This window comes from Mus pahari, chromosome 6, assembly GCF_900095145.1.
Source record: "Mus pahari chromosome 6, PAHARI_EIJ_v1.1, whole genome shotgun sequence".
In the NCBI taxonomy this organism is placed as follows: Eukaryota; Metazoa; Chordata; class Mammalia; order Rodentia; family Muridae; genus Mus; species Mus pahari.
Genome location: NC_034595.1, coordinates 10,724,591 through 10,745,755, shown reverse-complemented (window position 1 = coordinate 10,745,755; position 21,165 = coordinate 10,724,591). Strand labels below are relative to the sequence as shown.

The window sequence follows — 21,165 nt, the reverse complement described above, 5'->3', positions numbered from 1 at the left end:
ATAACCCACTTGTTAACTGGGGTTGCTTACATAATGTACAGTTGTGAGGGTATTTACTGAATCAAGTTACCAGTGGCTACACATTGAAGAAAAATGGCTCCTTTCTATTGTTGTGCCAGGGAAATGTTAGTGATCCCCCAAAACACACACAGGGGCCGATCTGATGCAACTCACAGCAGGGTCTTTATGCTACTAAAGCCCCCCAGCTTCAGTAAAGCCCCAGTTGGGGTCCCCCTCCCCCAATGCACCACCATCACACACAATGGTTTTGGTGGTGGGGGAGCCCTGAATGTCTATCTGGACAAGGCTTTATAGTAAGAGCAAGCAGGGAATACGTGTGCAAGCATCTAATTGGAAAGCTGCTGTGGCCTTTAACATAATTGGCTGGTGCTGGGAGTCATATCATAAACTCCTGCTCCCCTCTGCATTGGTGGTCATTTGGGGATCAGCCTAGAGACTGGAGCTAGGCTCAGGTTCTGTTGGGGGGCAACTTGGAAACTAACGCTAAATACCAGCTTGTTAGTTAAAATTTAGGTCAGGTTCTCTAAAATGGAGTCTGAATTTAAAAGCTTTGGCATCTCACTGTAAGTGTAAGTGGAGATCTTTTTTTTTTTTTTAAAGATTTATTTATTTATTATATGTAAGTACACTGTAGTTGTCTTCAGACACTCCAGAAGAGGGCATCAGATCTTGTTACGGATGATTGTGAGCCACCATGTGGTTGCTGGGATTTGAACTCCGGACCTTCAGAAGAGCAGTCAGGTGCCCTTACCCACTGAGCCATCTCACCAGCCCGTAAGTGGAGATCTTATGAAGTGATCTGGGGATGCTGTCAGAAAGGAATAGGTAATTTATGAGACTGTGGATCCCAGGTCCGTGTGTCTCTACAGAATAACTGGAGGTCTTTAGGTATACAGGGGCCTCTCTGGGGATTTTGTCTTAGGTCTGGGAGAATTTCTGATGCTAGCTAAACCCTACGTTTCCTTTGACACAATGAGAAATGTCTGGAGCTCTGAGGCTCATCCTTAGTGTCTGGCTTATTTTTCAACTGTGAAGGAATTGAGAATATGTGTTTACCAACCATCCAGAAGACATTGATCTAAAATAGTGATGTCTCCCTCTCTACCAGGTTTTTGCTGCAGAGGGATTAAAGCTTACTTCAAGTGTACAGTCATTTTCCAAACAGGTAATGCATGTCTCCCTGTCCCGTGCTAGTGATTTCGTATGCCCACACGGGAAACATTTTACTGATACATAAAGGTATGTAAGACGTAGGCTAGGAGCAAATTCAGAGAACATTCTGTTATGTTATCCTGTTTTTTTTGTTCTGTTATACTGTGTTATGTTTGTGTGATTATAAATAGTCCTTGGGGGTGGAATGGATCTAGCCCAGTGGAAGACCTCGTCTAGAATGCACAGAGACAAAATTTCACAATATTCATGGTTTGTGGAAATGAAGCCATTCTATGAAACTGAATTATTTATTTTTATATCTTAAAATATAAGCACGGGGCGGGGGGAGATATAGGTTGGGTATGGTGTAACACTCAGGAGACTAAAACAGGTGGTCTCTATGTGTTTGAGGCCAACCTGGTCTACATCTGGAGTACCAGGTGAGCCAGGGCAATGTATGAGATGCTTTCTTTAAAAAAAAAAAAAAAAAAGTATAAAAGATGGAGTTTTGTTGAGGTTGTAATAACTTCCTAAATTCTATTTCAGCTAAAAGATGATGACAAACTTATGCTTCTCTTGGAAATAAACAAACTTATTCCTCTATGCCACCAGCTTCAGACAATAACTAAGACATCTTTGCAGAGTAAAGTCTTTCTAAAGGTAAGAGCGGGTGGGTTATCTGGGCAAACACTGGAGAATGTTTCATATGTCTCTATCAGCTTAGTTCCAGCTTTTCTGCTAAAGTGCACACAGAGTCTGTTTCCGTGTTTCACACTTGTCTGAAAGCAGCTGCTCTGTGCCTGACTCCAGAGAGCAGCAGGTCACCACCAATTAGATTTGAGGCTGCAGATGAGTTCCTAGCACTGTGCAGCGACTTCTGAGTCCTTCACCAGGACTCTTCCCTTCTCTATGTCATAAATACCGTGGAGTCCAGGCTCTTGTAATATAGCTGAGGAATTTGAGCGGAGTGTAAACAACTGTGGAGTAGGGGATGCACTGTCAAGTGTGTGGAGTGCTTTGAGAAGCTTATGCAGAGCCTGAAATAGAACAGTGTTGTTCTGTTGTCTGCCTGGGGTTCCATGAGACAGGCATGAGACCAGGCAGCCAGCGCTAGCCTCGCTCTGGAACCTCAAGTCCCCACAGGTACCCTGATCTGTACTTCTCAGGTCCTTAGATCTCCACAATAGAGGAACTTGATGATGTAGATGGTAATGGTTTTGGAAGTCCTGCTCTTAGAATGACACACATGCTCTGTCACTGTAGGTCGATAAGTGTATTACCAAGATAAGATCCATGATGACTCTCGTGGTCCAGCTCCTCTCACTTTGCTATAAGCTACTGAACAAGGTGAGATTGCTTTTCTGTCTTCAGCTTTATTAACTTAAAGGAAAATGACAGTGTGCACGTTTCACTTTGCAGCTTGTTTTCAGAGCAGAGCAGAAGCTAATTGTCTGAACTCTTTCCTCCAGATGGAAAATAACAGATGGGTCTCTGGGACGACCAAAGATACCACGGATGGTCAAAACTGAGCAGCTTGGGGTTTGTCTCAGGAATACCATGTGACACAGCTGACATTTTAAAAAGCAAATGATCCTTTGTTCTTTCATAAGTTCATCAGCCTTTTAAAGAGAATGCTGAAATCTTACTTTTTTCTGACCTTCAGATTAGACAGTCTCGTTGCTATGGTGGTTGCTAAGATTCTAACAGCAGTGCAATTTGAAAACTAACACTGGGCTCAGGGTGTTTTTCAGCACACACCAAATATTCCAATTGTCTTAATGGCGGCTGAACCCCAAAGAAGCAACTGCAAATGCACATTCTCCATTGGTACCCTTAACTGGGTTTAAGCGGATTATTTACAACACTAATTTCAGCAGAAAATACACAGTGGCCTTGTTGAATGCAGCTCTTGTATTTTTAGGCCTGTGGACTCTTCTTCAGTTCTTGTTGAAGCAGGATAAGGGTCCGTCAAGTGCCTGGTCCCAGATCACACCTGTTAGCACTGTTGCTTCTAATAAGTATCTCACTGGATAAGGTTGTTAGGCTGCATCTGTCCCTTCCCTACTTCTGGAAGGAAAACCACAGGAGTCACTCCAAAGAAGCCTGGAGCAACTTCAGAAGAGGAGATGGTTTTTTATGTTAGCTGTAGTATGCACAGCTGACCAGTCCTGAATAATGGTTGGAAATACTAAGTATTTCTTATTGGCTTAAAAACCCTTTTGAAGTACCCTTCTCAGTATTGATGAAATGACAGTTGCAGAAGACAGGCCGTCGGAACCAAGAGGCTGTTTAGATTGCAGATACCTGTGCACTGTATTTTATGTATGTGGAATTGGAATGCTCATTTTAAAATAAATGTTTTTAGTCTTTTTAACTTTAGGGTTTAAACCTTTTCTGGGCTGGGGAGATGACTCTGCTGGTAACCTGTTTACCTTGTAAGCTGTGTAATGAAGCAAAGGTGGCCCAGGAGCTCTGCAGACGATCAGAACCAGGGCTGAGAGGGGGAGCATGTGCAGTCAGTACCAGCGTGCGTTACACAGAAACCTCACACCTTTAGCTACTGTCACAGATGCCAACATAACCAGGCTTTCAAAAGCATAGTCTTGCAGGCAGCTGTTACAGGGAATGATTGAATGGACCAGTTTCTGTGAAAAGGCAGGATTGGTACAATTCGTGTGAGTGAAAATTCTGGGATTTCTTCTTAAACTGACAAGCAGAATGCTAATTCACTGGGTTCTCAGTGTTGCTATCTCAGTGATAAAGAAGATCCCTTAACAAGACTGGTAAGGACCATCAAATACGTGGCAACAATACCATTATCTCTGACGACAAAATAGGGTTTATTAGTTAGTATTAAACATCATGTGATAATACATGCTTCAATAAAAACTGTACATTCAAACTGAACTCATATTGACTGGCTTGATTTTGATCCATTATCAAAATCTGGGGGCAGCATACTGACCAGGGATAAAATTACAAAATGTCATTCCAACCTGTACTGTTTCATGTGTTGCATCTGAAAGTGCTTTTAGTGTGGTTTTTTTCAGTCTGTGAAGCCAACATTCTCTTAACTTGAAATAAAACGAGCAGAGGAAGATACAACCAGTGAAACAGATATGGACTCATAGCACGAGTCCCTGAGACTCCTTTCTGCTACTCAGAAAGTGAGGATCTGCTGCTGTGTGCCTAGTTCAGCCTAGCATGTTCCCTGTAGATGGCATAATAAAGAGACAGCTATGCTACCGCTCAGGTTACAGGAAGTTTGTCTTATAAACTAAAAGCATTTAAAAAAATTCTCTACAAATTATTGCAAAATACCTTTACACACCTAAAAATGGAGTCGTGTTGCCAAGGGGGTGAAGGAACAGGTCACATGCCATCACCAGCTCACGAGGACAGGGGAGCTTACAGATCAGACTCTCATCTGTGAGAACGTGTAAGGGGAACTCGGTTGGTTTTGTCCTGTCCTACTCACAGGGAGCTACTTCTTTCTTCTCATTAAACTTTGCTTGGCTACACTTAAAATGACTTCATTAAAAACAGGGCAAGGACAGCTATTGCATAGTGCAGCCTTAAAAAAACTTGGAGATTTGAAGTTTTTGTTTTAAATTCAGTGTAAATGTCTAATCCAAAGCCAGAACTTCATAGCTGGTTTTTTGTAGTAGTGTAAGAAAATCTTGTTCTTCTCTAAGATGTCTATGTCTCTGGACTCAAGCACCTTTATTACTACAAATAAGCTGTACTGAACTGTGCACGATGGCATCACTACCACGTATGTGCAGGAACCAGTCTGACACTGCAGCATGGCTCTCCCGTTTGCTAGAAGAGCCCTTGGAAGTTGTCAGAGCTTGTCTATGCAGAGTGGAAGGCAGACTCCACATTCCTGCCTCTCCCCGGCAACCCAGAGAGGAAGCCATAGCAGAGAGGATAAAGCTGGACTTCTTCACTTTCACCTTGAAGCAGATTTGGGGAAGGCAGACAGTTCATTGTGTTCTTCCCAAAGTACCAAACTGTTAAAATTATACTTGAAGTGAGGGGCTGGAGAGATGGCTCAAAGGCTGACAGCACCGGCTGTTTTCCCAGAGGATCCGGATTTACTTCCAAGTACCTTCATGGTGGCTCACAACCGTCTCTAGCTCCAGTTCCAAGGAGTCTGATGTTTTATTTTGGCATTTACAGGTGTTGTATGCACGTAATGCATGTGCATACATGGAGAAAAAAGTTGAGGCAGAATTGATGTGTGCCACAGCATTCAAGAACGGTTTATTAACAGTTTATTCCCTAGTTACAGAACTATAAAACTTCATAATATTTCTCAAGAGCTTTGTGTTTTTTTAGTCAGAAAAGCATTCCTTATTTGTCATTTGTTAGGGCAGCAAGAGAGGCTGGAGAAATGGCTCAGTCAGTGTAGTGTTTGCCTCCTGCTGTAGACTGAAGAATGCCTTGGTCTCAAGTATTTGAATACTTGGTCCCTAGCTAGTGATGCTGTTGTTGGGGGGTGTTATGAACTTTTAAGAGTTGCTGGAGGAGGCATGTCATTGTGTGCTTCTAGTGTGTGCTGATGTGGTATTTCAGCTTCTTGTGCCTGCTGCCATGAGCATCTAGCTCCCTGAGGCTGTAAGCCAAGATAAATGCTTGAGTTGCTTTTGGTCATGGTGTTTTATCTCAGCAACAGATACGCAACCAATACAGCTAATACAGAAGCTACCAATAAGTGAGAGTGATGATGTGACCCACAAGTGAGAGTGATGATGTGACCAAGTGAGAGTGATGATGTGAAAGGATGTGACCATGATGGTTTGGTTTTTTTGGAAATGTGGAACTCTGGAACATTGGACCACAAAAATGGTAGAATGCTGAGAGCACTGTGGAACAGCACTTGCTGTTTTTAACCTAGAAGACTGTAGTGCTGGGAATAATATACACAGTAGAGGCCTGGCTCCTGGGGCTTTGGAGGGAAACAATCTATTAGCAAAGTAGCTAGAGGCCATTTATGTGACCCTTTGGCAAAGAATCTGGCTGCTTTCTATCCAAGTCCTGAGGTTTGGCATGAAGCTTAATTAAAAAGTAATGGTCTGATTTCTCTGACACTAGCTATTTCAAGACAGTATGGTGTTGATCAACGACAACAAGCATGTTGGGGGGCAATACCAAGTGTACAGCTTGGTGAAGAGAGCAGAGAGGCTTAATATTGACTTAAATGACCTTGGAGGCATGTATTGAGAAAGATGGCTATTACTAGAGATTAGGGCTATTAAAAGTCCCCTGGTTTGGGCTGGAGAGATGGCTCAGTGATTAAGAACACTGACCATTCTTTCAGAGGTTCTGAGTTCAATTCCCAGCAACCACAGGGTGGCTCATGACTATCTGTAAAAGGATTCCCTCTTCTAGCATGCAGATGTACATGCAAAGTGCTCACACATTTAAAAAAGAAAAAGGGCCCCTCCAGGTGGTACAGATAAGGAAGAGGTGGAAGAGCTACCTCAGGCTCAGGTCTAGGACTCTGAATTGGCCCACCCCAAAATCTTTTCCATCTGTGAAAGGGCCAGGCCTGCTGTTCCAAAGCTGCAGGATCTCCATGACACAGAGCAACAACAGAATAGCTGGGCAGAGATCCGATGAGGATGCGGTATTGACGGTGCCATAGAAGTCAGAGATCTCAAACCAGACCAACCATTCACTGGAATATTTGCAAGTGAGGATGCATAGACAGATGTGTATAGACTGTGGGGCACACTCTGATATTCTAGTTTCCACAATGAGATATTTTCTAAGCTCTGTCTTGTTCATGTGTGTGTGCCTTTTATTTTGGGAGGAGGTTGCAAGGGCGAAGGGCTGTTATGAGGGAACAGGGAGATGAGTGGGACTGGGGTGCATGATATGAAACAGAGAATCAATAAAGTTTTTAAAAAAGTCTCTTGCTCAACACTGGGACAGTGGGAGTTGGTCAAGGAGAGAATCCTTTCAGATAAACCTCCACTCTGAAAGACAGCGTTAAGAACCTGGCTGTTTGCTCAGAGAAAGCAACACCATACAAGAGCTGCTGTGGACGTGACCAAAGGCACTGAAAGCTAACAGTCTATTTTTCAAATATTTTCCACATGGTACTAGATTTGCAGGAATGAAAGATGCAAGAATGAAAAATGGATTCTTCCTAGCTTCAGAAAGTCACTGAAGCCAGGAAATGTAGCAGAGACAGTTTCTGCAAGAAGGCCATGAGAGGCCACTGTGAAGCTGTCAAGGTAAAATTTGGGTTGTGGCACAAATCTCAAGACACTGGAAATACAAGCTGTGAGACATCTGCCAAGGAAGAGCTGCATAGAGCAGAATCACCAGAGAACGATCTGTTACAGGCAACAGTGCTGGTGGGTCAGAGGCACCTCAGAAACTAAACCCTTAGAGGATACAGAGCTGCAGGGTCTGGCCTTCATCATGCTGCTTTTATTCTTTGGTCCAATATTTCCTCACTATGCCATCATCCCTTCCTTTTGGAATGGGAATATATATTCTGTGCCATTGTACATTGGAAGTACGTTCCTGGCTTTCTGATTTACAGGGGCAACAAGAGATTGCGTTGAGTCTCTGAAGAGTCTTTGGAACAGCAATGAGACTATTAGCCAGTGTGGGAACTTTTGATATTGGACTAACTACATCTTGCATGGACTAACTACATTTTGCATGACTTGACCATGAGCCTATAGCCATTATGCGAAGAATGTTGTAGATTGAATGAAAATGACCCCCTATACACTTAGGTATTTGAGCACTTGGTCCCCAGTTGGTGGTACTGTTTTGGGGAGCTTATGGGACTTTTAGGACAGGAAGTCTTGATGAGGAATTGTATCACCAGGGGCAGTTTATAACCTCATTCTCCTTCCAGTTCACTCTGCTCTTGGTGTGGTAGGGATGGGATCTCTTAGCTTCCTGCTCTGGCTAGCTTGCCTTCCTGCTGCTGTGGCATCTAGTCCTCTGACCTACAAGCCCAGATAAACTCTTTTTGAAGTTGCTTTTGGCTGTGGTATTTTATCACAGCAACGGAACAGTAACTAATACACCTTGAAAGCACGAAGCCGAGAGTTTGGGTTTCCAGGCCCATATAAAGCAGGGCATGGTGGTGTGTACTTGTAATACCAGCCTTGGACGGTGGGAGGCAGAGGACACAGGTACCTCCCTGGAAGTACTTGATTATCTGGCAAAGTTCCAAGCCAATGAGAAACTGTCCTTAACAAAGGTAAAAAAGCACTTCAAGTTGTTTTCTGATGTATATGCAAGTGAACATCCATGAGTGCACTTCCCAGCACACAAAGCAAGTGCCTGGGCAAGGCAGGTCTGAGAGCCTGAAGACAGACAGGACCAAGGCTTGTGATGTAAGACACAGGAGGGAAATTAGGCTAGGTGAAGGTTTAGGCTTCTCCCTCGGCTAGGCGGAGGCGAGGAATGCTTCATACACACTGGCTGTCTTCGGGGCAGTGATGGTTTAGGCCAGGTAGGTTGACAATCCTGTGCTGCCTCCACTGCAAGACTCAGGGCATGGTGGCTGTGGCATTAGTGCGTTTTACCACAACCTCTTCATACTGTTCCTGTGTCAGCAACCCTTCTGTTACGCTTTTACTTTCTTCAAATTTGGGAAGTACAACTGCAATGTAGCCTTCAGTGGATGGCTGGGGAAGAAAGCAGAACCCTTAGTAATGCCCGATGACTTCTAAGAGGTATGTGGGAAGGGCAACCCTGCCTAACCTAACCTTTACCTTTTCTTTTCTTTTCTTTTTTTTTTAGTTTTTCGAGACAGGGTTTCTCTGTATTGCCCTAGCAGTCGTGGAACTCACTTTGTAGACCAGGCTGACCTCGAACTCAGAAATCTGCCTGCCTCTGCCTCCTGAGTGCTGGGATTAAAGGCATGTGCCACCATGCCCGGCTCCTTTACCTTTTCTTGAAGAAGAGATGGCTGATGAAGAATGTTTTCATTCACTTCCATCAATCGACCTCTAACACAGCTATTTAAAAAAAAAAAAAAAAGAAAGAATTTTTAGAAACAACCCTTTTGACAGTAATGTTTCCTTCAGCGAAGACAGGCATTTGAGGTAAAGCATTAAGCATCCGCAGGATGGCTACAACACACTTACCTAGATATGGTATATTCTTCGCCATCAGAACAGTATATCTTACACAGAGGCGCAAGCTCTGTTAGAAACTGTGCCCCCTGGGTAGTGAGGAGAAAGAAATTAAAAATGAAATTTGTTTATTTTCATTTTCCTGTAATAGGAAGCCCTCATCATTAAAACAGGACCTAGTCTTGGAATCTGTGTTTTACAGCAGAATGATTTAAGTACATAAAATCATTCATGTACTTCAACATAACCTACTATGTGTTAGGTACCATCTTAGAATAATGGGTAGTTTAGTTACAGACTAATATGTGTTTGTTTTAATCACAAATGAGAAATCTACACATGGCCAGGTATAAAGATTTCAATCTATAGGATAATTCCCTGTGAGCAATGTTATAGAACTCATTAGGCCACGTGTCGGCAATACCCTGCAAACTTAGTCTCGCTAAGGTCCCTATCTTTTGCTGAGTGTGGCGCTTTTGCTTTAAGCTCTGTGCGCAGAAGACAAAGTCTGTTTGGTGAGTCTCTGAGTTTGACGTCAGCCTGGTCTCCACACAGAAGTCCAGGCTAGCCAGGGCTACAGTGAAACCCTGTCTCAAAAACGACAACAACAAATTAAAAATATTGAAATGATCACTATCTTTTATATTAGAAATTAATAGGTAAAGGAACTTTACATGGTCAACTGCTAAGACTTTGAAGAAGAGATATTTTTTTAACTAAAAAAAACAAAACTAGTAGGCTGGGAAGCTAGCTCAGAAGGTTAAGACTATTTCCTGCTCTTAAAAAGAACCCAGGTTCCATTCCCAGAACCCACATAGTAGCTCAAACTACCTGTAACTAGTTCTAGGGGATTTGACAAGCTGCCCTTACCTCTGCTGGCTCCCGCATACACATGCCAAAGACATATACACATAAATAAAAATTTAAAAAATGTTTAAATAACTCCCACAAAATTATCCAAAATGCATACCCCTTAACTATTAGTAAAACCACATCTAACACACTTCCTTGAAGCATGTATGGTCATTGTTTCAGATACTCTGGGCGATGGGTAGGTCAAGGGTACTTTGTCAAATATCTCTTAGCAAGCAAGAGTGTGTTTCCTACTTTGCCTTCTTTTTAAGAATTTTTCCTATAGTGAACATGGTCAGCTGAAGGCAAGAAACTTTTTTTTTTTGAGGGTTTTGTTATATAGCCTTACCCAGCCTGGTACTCACTATATAGCCTCATAAAGTCTAATACTTGCAATTGTGTTATCTCAACCACTCAAGAGGTAGGATTACAGGCAAAGGCCATGGCCCATCTTCCATCTCATCCCTTTGAGGATAAGAAGGATGGGAGCACAGAACCTTCTGGTACTCACTATGCTTCTTGATATACTTTGGGGTAGGGGTGAGTGTTTTTACTGAAAACTTATGTTGAACTGCTAGAAAGTCTTATGGCTGACTGGATCCATCATAGTAAGAGTATAGACAAATCACAGGAGAAAAGAAAAATCACAGAATTATAGAAACATACCCGCTTAAATTTCCCAGATACTTTGTTCTCGAGTCTGCTACAATTGTTACTGATCTGATAGGAAATACTTTTAATGGTTTTGCCACTTTGGAGAACGGGATGAGATTCTGCCAGTGTGATGACACATATTCTACAAGGAGAAAAAGAGTCAATCCTGTTACAGCATGGTTAGAACCCTCCTCCTGTAACACACATCCTCTTGTTGAGACATGACTATCCACACTGACTTCCGTTTAGTCCAATTATCTCTTTCTCTTTGCTGAGACTGGAGCCTAAGTGTAGCATGGGGAACTTAATAACACAAGAGAAGAAAAGAGAGTTGAATCTCCTTCCCCGGGAAAGGGAACAGTACCACAAGTCTTTAGTAAGCCGGGATAGCCGAGAAGCAAGGCAAGACTGTGTACAACACAGAGCATGACATATGCCTCCATAAGGAACCATCCCAGAGATCCGGCAGTACAGTGGTTGGTGCAGGTTGGCCAAACAGTATATGACTGAACAAGACTTGCTCCTGCCAACACACTCCTATAATACCATTTCAACACCACAGAAGACAGTTTCATGAATGCTCACATCCGACCCAAGACTGCACCAGGCTAATTACCAGAAGGAAAGTATTGATAATTAAATTCCTTGTTTGCTTACCGGTTGGAGTGCTGGAGTATACAGTGGTCCTCACAGGGTTTTCCTTTAACATCTAGAGGAATAAATGAGTTGCTAGTTGTTGAACTGGCACTTACCATGTGATTACCTCCTTTGGTTCATGAAGATCGTTCATTATGAAGCTGACCACAGTGGGCAAAGTAAATAAAGGCTATGAAGGATTTTAAGCGGCCTCATCTAGATAGAATTCAGTGTTAAGGTAAGGTTATTAACTCCTCCATCTTGTCACTTTAAAATGAGTACACCTAGAGAAAGACTATTATAAGCACCATATTGCTGACATTATGGCGTTGTTTTGTGGGGCTGTCTTGATGTTATGCAAAAATCACACTTTTTTTTTTTTTTGAAAATTCAGTCCTAAAGAGAACTAGGAGGGATACTTATCCTAAATATTATGTGTGGGTCTACCGGTTTCCTTGAATTAAAAAAGCTAAAACAGAGGCTAGAGGATCCCCAAAGGTGGCATCAGTATTTTCTTGGCACAACGAACACCAGAGAAGCCTACTTCAAAACGTCCTGTGGACGATATTGCACAGTTTCTTCTTAATACTAGATACTGCTTCCTTAACATCTCTTAATGTTCTCTCCACGCCTAAGGTTTCTTCCCGGTTCGGCGCAGGATTGATCCCTCCAAGCACACAAACCCTGGTAGTGAGGAAAGCCCAGATAGACCAACGCGGAGTTCCTTAGTTTAAGTTCACGTCCTATCCTGCTAACAACCCACACATGGCACTGCGCTTCCCACGTCGGAATGCGCCTATTTTTGCTCTTCATCAGTGTAAATCTGTATTCCTGGGACTAGGATGCTCAAGGAAGAGCACGGGTGGCTTGCATCGCGTCGCAGAAGCGCCTGCACGCGTGCGGTAAAGCGGAGCTCACCACCATCCCGCACTTACCCGCTTTATACCAGCGAGTGAAGTATCGATCCACAAGAGAGGGTGGCGGGGGTTCGGTAGCTATGACTACCTCTGGTGGCGCCAGCTTGGCTTCGGGGCAGCGGAGCTCTTCCATCCCTCTGGTCCAGGAGCGGAGTTCCGGCGCGTGGGAGCCGGTTGGTGTCGTGCGCACGCGCGAGCGCGCGACTCCCCGGCCGGCGGCCAACTCCCTCCCCGACCCCAGTCACCTGCGATCCTGGGCCAAAGCCCAACTGTGGGGCAAATACAACTGGGCGTCAAAGGAAAGAAGGACCGCAGACAGCAAGGTCCGGCCTCTACCGAGTTAGGGCTCCCCCGAGCCCCCGACCCTCCGAGCCCCCCCCCCCCGAGCTACTGAGGAGGTGCGTCTGGCCACACCCACCCAGTGACGTCACTCTGCGCGCCTCGCGGGTGACGCCACGTCTGCGCCGCCTTTCTGGTGCTACCTGGCGGGTTTGGCCCATCAGCGGATCGCGTCTCTCGTCTCCCGTGTGCATTGGCGGTTCCCTTCCAAACCCAGTGCGCCGTGAGGGCTCGGAGCCGCCGCGAGGGCGTCGTAGGTGAGCATTCGCCCGTCTCGGTCCGAGCCGCTGTGTGCGGCCTGGTCTTGCTGTCCAGGGCTGTTCTGGTGCAGGGGAGATGCACGCGCTTCTGCCTGCGCGCGCCGGAGGGGCGGCGTGGACCTCTTCTTTCTTCGAGTTTTGGATGCTTTCTGTACACGTTTCCCCCGGGGCCGTCTTGGGGCGCTGCGGGGCATGAGGGTCGGGTCCCCCAATTGCCGGTTTCCTTGTAGCGTGTAGATAAAACCTCTACCAGCTCGTCGTGGAAGGTGATAGGTAAATACAGGCCTCTGTGCTGTGTGCTGGAGTAGTGTATCTCTTGCTTCCCTAGCTAGTGTACCTAAGCCGGGATTTTTGTGATGGCAGTGATTGTGTAGTCTTTTGTCTTTAGGGCCTAGCATTTGGCAAGGTTTTGTTGTAAGTCACATAACGGATCTTAGGTATTGTGTAAAGGATTTGTTTGCATATTGAGAACCATGATATATAAAACCAGCGAATATCTCATCTCGATGTGTAAGTGAAAGAAAAAGAGACAAAGACAAATTTTAGCTTGTGGAAACAGAGATAACAATAAATCCCAAGCCAGGATGAGCTGTTATTTGATAAGAGATCAGCAGGTTCTCTTTTTCAGGTTGCATTTCATGGGCTTGTAAGGGTCAGTTTATGATAATATCAGGAGATTGTGAGTTTAATGTTTAGTTTGGACTTGTTCAGATACAAGGTATATAGGTTTATCTAATCTTCCCTTTAGTGAGCTAGTCTGAAGATAGGGGAGAAAGTGGATCAATGGTCAAAATTTTGGGACATGATCAAAGTTATATGAAAGCACCTTTTAGCACATGTGTGGGTGGAGTCAAGGGAGATGAAGTTGGAGTTGCCAAGGGAAGGCTATTAACAGATTATGATCCTACAAACATTTGGAAGATACTCTTCCTAACTTTGAAAGCATTGAGAAAAATACAGGACTACGTAACTCCAAAAAGTTAAATGAGTGAGGAGTGTCGGAATGATAATTTAGAGAAATCAGTTTTCATGCTAAAAGAATGCCTTTTACCACGTGCACGAAGTGGCCACGGAGGCCAAAAGAGGGCATGGGATTCCCTAGAGCTGAAGTTATAGATAGTTGCTGGTGGCTGTGTAGGTGTTGGGAGCTGAACTCAGGTCCTCTGGAAGAGCAGCCAGTACTCATTAACCTCCGAGCCATCTTTCCAGACCTGAACTCGGTAATTCTTTTAAAAACTCAGATTGCCTTGCTGTGTTTTATCAGTCAGGGTCTAGTAGAGGCCACACAGTATTTCAGCAGGATTATTATGAAGAATTACTTAAACTGCTATAGGAGGAAGAAAAAGAAAAAAATGAAAAACAAGTAATTTGGAAGGCAAGCTGAAGGAAGCAGTTCCCATGGGTAGAGAGCAACACTAGTGCAGATGTTGGCATCCTCAGGACCTCACACCTCATAGAAAAGCCCTGGGACTCAGACTCTAGATTGATGCTCAGAAACTCAGGGTGAGGCCTGGGGCTGGATCTCTGTGTCTGGGGATGCAGCGTGCCTGATTAATGCTCCTACCTCTGGGAAGGCAGTGATGAGGCTGGGCCTGGTAGTACCAGCGTACAGGTTCATGGAGAGGGATGTGGGTCACGGTGATTGGATCATGGCAATATTCGATCGTAGCATATGCTATAGTTATCATTTGATTATGTCTCCAGATTTCACATGTTATAAGTTAATCTGCAGATTAGCCCCGTGTAAAGCTAGAAGCTTTAGGAAGCGAGAGTGTAATTGTGTATATGCTGGTGTGCTCACATTAGTATTCCCTATTCTGTTAACCACTTCTCTCCTTCCTGAATCCTTCTCAGTGTGAGGGTGGCCATTTATTTCTGTTATGGTAATCCTTTCTCTTTAGCAGTTTAGGTTTCATTGAAGGAATTTGATTTTTTTTTTTTCCCCTCAGAAATTGCTTCATCATGAGAAATCTGAAGTTGCATCAGACCCTGGAGTTTCGGGACATTCAGGCACCAGGGAAACCTCAGTGTTTCTGTCTGCGAGCTGAGCAGGGCACGGTGCTGATTGGCTCAGAGCGTGGCCTGACAGAAGTAGACCCTGTGAGAAGAGAAGTAGGTCACTGGTGCAGGTGCCGGCCCCGCCTTGGCCCTGCACTTGCCTTCTTCCAAACCTCCTTCTCTACGCTAGTCCCTTAAGATCCAAAGTAATTCACGTATTTCTGAATAGTTGGTCTCTTTGCTTTGTGTAGATATGGCTTTCTAGATAGAACTTTTAATTTTGACTCTGCTAATTTTGTAAGCTAAGTTGGCAAAGCTCTGACCATTTATTTTATGTGGGTACCTCACATTTCACCCTGTCTACTGTGAATTTGTGTTATATTAGTGATCGATTAGGAATCTGCATGAATATTGTCCATAGAGCTTTTACATTTTATTTATTTTGTGGTGTTGTAATTTGAAACCCCCTACCTGAGCCTTGTAGAGTCTTTTAAGCATGCTAGGCTTCTAATCCAAACTGGTTAAAATCCCAGTCCTTAGGGCTAGAACTGACCATGGATATTTCTGAAAATTGTAAGTTGATTCTGATATGTCCCCTGATGATTTCTTGCTACTCATGCATTTTATTTAGGTGATTGATTGTTGTTGCACACATTGTAGAAATGATAGGCAACTGCACGAGGGGGCTAGATGTGTTCAAAAGTAGTAAAAGCCCTGAGTTTGATCTCCCATTGGAAAACAGATGTGAATAAAGGGCATGGCCATTAGCTGCATTTTTATAGGATCGTTTTAAACAGAACATATTCGGATTTTTTTTGTTTGTTTGTTTGTTTTTTGTTTTTGTAGAAGGGATTTATTAGGTATTTTCCTGTTGCAATCTTTCTAAAATGAAAGTTTGGGTTTTAATCTAGGGGAAATACTTGGAAAGTTTATATGTTATAAAAGAGTCATTAAGGTCTGAAGAAATGGTCAATGGTTAAAAGTACTGGCAACTCTTAAAGAGAACCCCAGGTGAGTTCCCAGCACCCATTTAGCAGCTTGCAACTATCTACAGCTCCAGTTCCAGGGAATTCCACATTCTCAACGGGCTTTTGAGGGCACCAGGTACACATATGGTCCACTACATACATGCAGGCAAAATACCCATATACATAAAATAAAAATAAGCAAATCTTATATATAAGAATTATTAGGAAGATTTTATTTCTGAAACGGTGATGGCTCCTGAATGTAAGCACTAATTTGCTTCTGCGTATGTTTTGTGAAAGGTGAAGACTGAAATTTCTTTGGTGGCAGAAGGTTTTCTTCCAGAGGATGGAAGTGGCTGCATTGTGGGTATTCAGGACTTACTGGATCAGGAATCTGTGTGTGTGGCCACTGCCTCTGGGGACGTCATAGTCTGCAATCTCAGCACACAGCAGGTAGGTGTAAGGCCTGGGAGAAGGAAGTACCAAGTACCCTCGGCTCAGCTGGGTATGACATTAAAACGTTTAAGTTAAAAAAAGTTTAGCCTACTGCATCCATTAATCAGACAGTAAAGTTGGGACGTTACATTTTAAATTAGAACTTAAAAATTGAATGAAAACTAATTGTTCTTATGGTGTGCTACCTTTTATCTGAATTTCTCAACTAAGAAAGTCTGAATTCTTTAATTGGGTTATGTTTTCTGATTGGATGATTTTAGAGTCTCATACAAGTACTACAGTAATATACTGTTGCATATTCTAAGCCTTGAGGAGAGTTAGGCTGCAGCTTATTGCTCCTTTACACTAGAATAAGACAGATTTTCTGGATTTCTACCCTCCTTCCTCCCCCCCCCCTCATTCTCCTTCCCCTTTTTCCTTTTTTTGTTATAGGGTCTTACTGTACATTCCTAACTGACCTCCAACTCACATAGAACCTCCTTCATCCAAATCTCTGGTGCTGGCCTGCCTTTCTTACCTTTTTCCTAATCTTTTTTTTCTTTTTCTTTTTTAAAATGTATGAGTGTTTTCCTTGCATGTATCTTTGTACACTACAGGCATTCCTGGCCTGCAGAGGCCAGAAAAGGGTATCAGATCTCTCGGAACTGAAGTTACAAATGATAATGAGCGACTGTTGATGCTGGGAATTGAATCTGGATCCTCTGGAAAAGCAGCCACTATTACCCTCTGAGCCATCTTTCTAGCCCCTTCTCCACACACACACTCACACACACACACACACACACACACACACACACACACACACAGACATTATCATTATGTATATAACTTGAGTGTGTGGTAGTGGCGGCACCATGGTAGGGGTGGAGGGCAAGTCCCAAGCCTGTGGGAGTCAGCTCTCTCCCTATACCATGCAGGTTCTGGGCTTGAGCTCAGATTGTCAGGGTTGTGCAGCGGGCTTTAACCACTGAGCCACTATTCTTACCTTATGTAATCTCCCCATCCTTTTAATACTTGTCAAAGTCTATCATGTATAAGTTAACTGGTATTTAAAAGTTAGAATTTTCCATCCAAATTGTCTCCTGATTCCTGAGCCAGCTCCAGTCCATTTTATTTCCATTCGTGGCTTCTCACTGTCACAAGACAGAATCCATGTCCTTATTGCCTAAGACCAGTCGATGTTCTCCAAATTCCCTCTCACCTTGGTCCTCGTGCTGTGTTCGTGTGTTCCTCAGGATCTCCGTGCCTTTGAGTTTCAATCCTTCTTTAAGCCTTGAAGCCTCCACGCTGGTTCCTCCATGGTTCTCTCCTGGCCCTACTGCTGACCTTTGAGACCTTCACAGAACTCCCCTGGACGCCCCCAGACTTTGCTTGCTTTAAGACTCACTTTCTTTCCCAGGGACCTTAGTAGTAACTAAGTCTTTCATAGAGCCATTGTTTTATGTCCTCCTGTTTACTATGCTAATTTTGCATCTCATGTCTCAACAGTTGTTCCTGAAGGCACGACTGGTGGATCTGCCCCTTTTGTGTGTTTACATTTTGATTGTTTGGTGGAGTCCATAGTAAACCTTTATTGAGAAAATGGTGTTCTCAATCCCTTTTGGTTTTCTCTGATGCAGCTGGAATGTGTTGGGAGTGTGGCCAGTGGTATCTCTGTCATGAGCTGGAGTCCTGATCAAGAACTGCTGCTTCTTGCCACAGGTAAGCTTTGTATTGGTGCCTAACTGACTTTTTAAAACTTGTTCCTAATTCGTATAGACTTCTCAAGTTTCACAAGTCTTGGAATGATCATAGCTGACTTATAATGTTAAGGTAATGTATTCTTAACACTTGCCTCTCCGTTAGCATACCGAGTTGTTTGTGCAGCTTTGTGGTCTTTGGGAATGAGGAGCGGGGTTGGAGAGCTGAGAAATCTGCTGAGTTCAGCAGTCAGTGTGAGCAGGGCTTAACCTAACCTACTTTAAGACCAGGGTGTATGTGTGTGTGTGTGTGTGTGTGTGTGTGAGAGAGAGAGAGAGAGAGAGAGAGAGAGAGAGAGAGAGAGAGAGAGAGTTGCAGTTGAGTTTTAAGCTCTAAGCCATTCTCATGGGCCTCTTTCCATCCTCTGAGACACCTTCACAGAACCTTTCTAGATCCTGCATGGGCCTCTTCACTCTCCTTGCTCTGAGACTCATTTACTAATTTGGGACCTCTGTAGTAACTCCAAGCAGTGGGTGTGGCTCTGGAGATCACAGGACAACCTGCAGGAGTCAGTGCACTGGGCAGCTTTAGGGATCAAGCTCGGTTGTCCAGTAAACACACCCCTCACAGCTCTTCTGTGTGCCTGGTTTGCTTTTCCCCTGAGATGCTTTATTCCAAATGCATTCAGTTTATATCTATAGAAATGTCTTAGAACACTAGCAATCTTTAAAGTAGTAGAGGAGGGTGCTGGGGACTTTTGTGTTGCATTTATATAGTCAGTAGCTAAGAAGAAGCATCTGGTGACTGGCCTGCTCAGAGCTCGTGTTTCAGAGCATGCGTCTGTCTACCTGGTCTACCTGGGACTCCTCATTCTGCCTCAGTGGCTTCTGGTGCCCTAGACACTTGGAATGACTGATTTGTTACATGAACAGAATTTTTTTCATTTGTTCTCCTAAGCTCAACAGACCCTGATTATGATGACAAAAGACTTTGAAGTGATTGCAGAGGAGCAGATCCATCAGGATGATTTTGGAGAAGGTAAGTATTGCTCTGAAACATTCTGTGATCTGAAGTTCCTCAGTTTTACCCATTTTCTTACTCATCACATTTGTTGTCATAAGCCGAAAGATCTTCAGTTCATCTCAGTTCTTTACAGGCATGTCACTAATCTCCCTTCAGATCTGACAGGTAGCTTTCTCAGTATTCTGGGGAATAGAAATCTATCATGAGGTCTCCTGGATATCACTTAAACCTGAGGAAAGATTAATACTAGAATTACAGGGAAAGAATTATTGAGGTTAGAATAAGGGGAGAATGTTTAGAGTACAGTTTAGTGGGCCACAAGAAAGGAGTGGGGGCAGGTAGAAGGCAGTGTTCTTTTCCCACCAGCTAGATCAGCTTTAGATCAGCTAGAGGTTTGTTTTTTAAACCTTGCAGTAAATTAAAGAAAAGATAGTCTAAGTTTGTGCTGTAAGTTTCTTTGTGAGGGTAGACATAGGCTACAGTCTGTAGATCCCTGCTATGAGCCCATCACTCACTATCAGATCTGACTGGGAGACTTTTCTTATTTAACTCTTGTCGTTTACCTCTTGGGGACCTGTCAGAGCAGTAGCAACCACTCTTCATGTGTGGTGGCAGAGTGTCCTTGGAGGGCCTATCACACTTGAACATGCATTCTGCAAGCAGACTAGAAATGGCTGTGCTGAGCCATAATTTATTGAATTGTAGGCAGTCTGCTTCAGAGTTAGTGGCAAGAGGGAAGTCTTGGTCTTGGATGGTGTCAGGACCATCTTTCTGCTGCCTCCCATGGGAGAGTGCCACGTCTGCCTCTAGGAGCAGAAAGTCTCTGCTGGCTCTGGACCATTGCCACTGTATTGTATAAGAGAAGTAGTGTAGTTTAGGGAGAGCAGCCTAGAGTGCAGGAAGCCTGTGCTCTGGTTTTGGGCACTGTTACTGTGGGGTTTCAGGTAAGTCTATACCAGGAACTATATTTGATGAAATAAAGCCCCTTTCACCACCAGCAGAAAGCTTAGCTGGTTGGTTTAAAGCCAAAAACCAGAATTTCATTCCTGAGTTATGTGCTTTGTGGACACATCTAATAAATTCTTCCTATTTGTTCAGATTTCTGACTGTGTCACACTTTCCAGGGAACGGGCATTTCACCTCCTGCTGGTATCATTGCTGCAGGTCATTTGGAGGCTCAGTTTGTAACCTAATGGCTGATGCTCAGCTGCCTGAGTTGTCAGTGACAATTTTCATGAAGAATGAATGAAACTGCTTTGATTTTATCTCCTCTGCTTATTACTTGTCTTCTTGTTCTTGAAAAACTAGGCAAGTTTGTCACTGTTGGATGGGGCAGTAAGCAGACGCAGTTCCACGGCTCAGAAGGCAGGCCAACAGCCTTTCCAGTGCAGTTGGTAAGGCGGGATGATAGGTGCTCAATTGTGCCATGTGCTGATGCACTGCCTGGCTAGTGTATCTCTTCTGTTGTCTTGAAGTGGTGGCTAACAGATGCCCTCAGGAAGTGAGTCACCCGTGATGGAGAGTTTTCTTCTTATGGACTGCACCCAGTCTCATTTATTGTCCAGTTGTCTACAGTAACTTTTGCTCATTACCTTCATTTTTCCTAAAGGCCTAGTCTTTTTTTTTTTTTTTTTAAAGATTTTTGTTTATTTTTTTTTTTTTTTAAAGATTTATTTATTTATTATATGTAAGTACACTGTAGCTGTCTTCAGACACTCCAGAAGAGGGAGTCAGATCTTGTTACGGATGGTTGTGAGCCACCATGTGGTTGCTGGGATTTGAACTCTGGACCTTCGGAAGAGCAGTCGGGTGCTCTTACCCACTGAGCCATCTCTCCAGCCCATAAAGGCCTAGTCTTGACTTAGAAGTATATGGTTTCAGAAGTGGGTAGAAACCCATTGCTTATTCAGAAGCAGTGCTCATAGGGATGACCTGGTATCAGGCTATGGGGTTTTGATGCCCTACTGGCACCTTGCTGGGCTCAGTAAAGTTGTTTCATGTTTTCTTGCTTTCTTGGATAAGTTCTCTCGCTAATTAAAACTTAAGAATGTACATATGCTGCAGTCTGTATGAGCCATAGTCTGCAAGATGAGAA

General features: G+C 43.7%; 3 protein-coding genes across 3 annotated transcripts in view; 2 read left to right on the top strand and 1 right to left on the bottom strand.

Moving 5' to 3' along the window:
* Positions 1–4,080, top strand: part of Ctnnal1 (catenin alpha like 1) — a 66,886-nt gene extending 62,806 nt beyond the window's left edge. The window contains exons 16-19 of the mRNA XM_021200117.1: positions 1,130–1,186; positions 1,720–1,833; positions 2,437–2,520; positions 2,643–4,080. Of these exons, the coding sequence (XP_021055776.1) occupies positions 1,130–1,186; positions 1,720–1,833; positions 2,437–2,520; positions 2,643–2,702 (315 nt within the window). The 3' untranslated portion in view covers positions 2,703–4,080. The remainder of the gene's footprint in view (positions 1–1,129; positions 1,187–1,719; positions 1,834–2,436; positions 2,521–2,642) is intronic.
* Positions 4,081–5,409: 1,329 nt separating this feature from the next.
* On the bottom strand, positions 5,410–12,751 carry Abitram (actin binding transcription modulator). Its single transcript, XM_021199746.2, has 6 exons — positions 12,365–12,751; positions 11,451–11,502; positions 10,806–10,935; positions 9,300–9,376; positions 9,101–9,170; positions 5,410–8,837 (listed from the first exon to the last, which is right to left on the bottom strand). The coding sequence occupies exons 1-6, from the start codon at positions 12,477–12,479 to the stop codon at positions 8,700–8,702; spliced, it is 582 nt and encodes a 193-aa protein (XP_021055405.1). The 5' UTR covers positions 12,480–12,751; the 3' UTR covers positions 5,410–8,699.
* Positions 12,752–12,773: 22 nt separating this feature from the next.
* The window catches only part of Elp1 (elongator complex protein 1), a 52,141-nt gene continuing 43,749 nt past the window's right edge, over positions 12,774–21,165 (top strand). The window contains exons 1-6 of the mRNA XM_021199744.1: positions 12,774–12,942; positions 14,895–15,057; positions 16,212–16,364; positions 17,987–18,068; positions 19,005–19,085; positions 20,379–20,464. Of these exons, the coding sequence (XP_021055403.1) occupies positions 14,908–15,057; positions 16,212–16,364; positions 17,987–18,068; positions 19,005–19,085; positions 20,379–20,464 (552 nt within the window). The 5' untranslated portion in view covers positions 12,774–12,942; positions 14,895–14,907. The remainder of the gene's footprint in view (positions 12,943–14,894; positions 15,058–16,211; positions 16,365–17,986; positions 18,069–19,004; positions 19,086–20,378; positions 20,465–21,165) is intronic.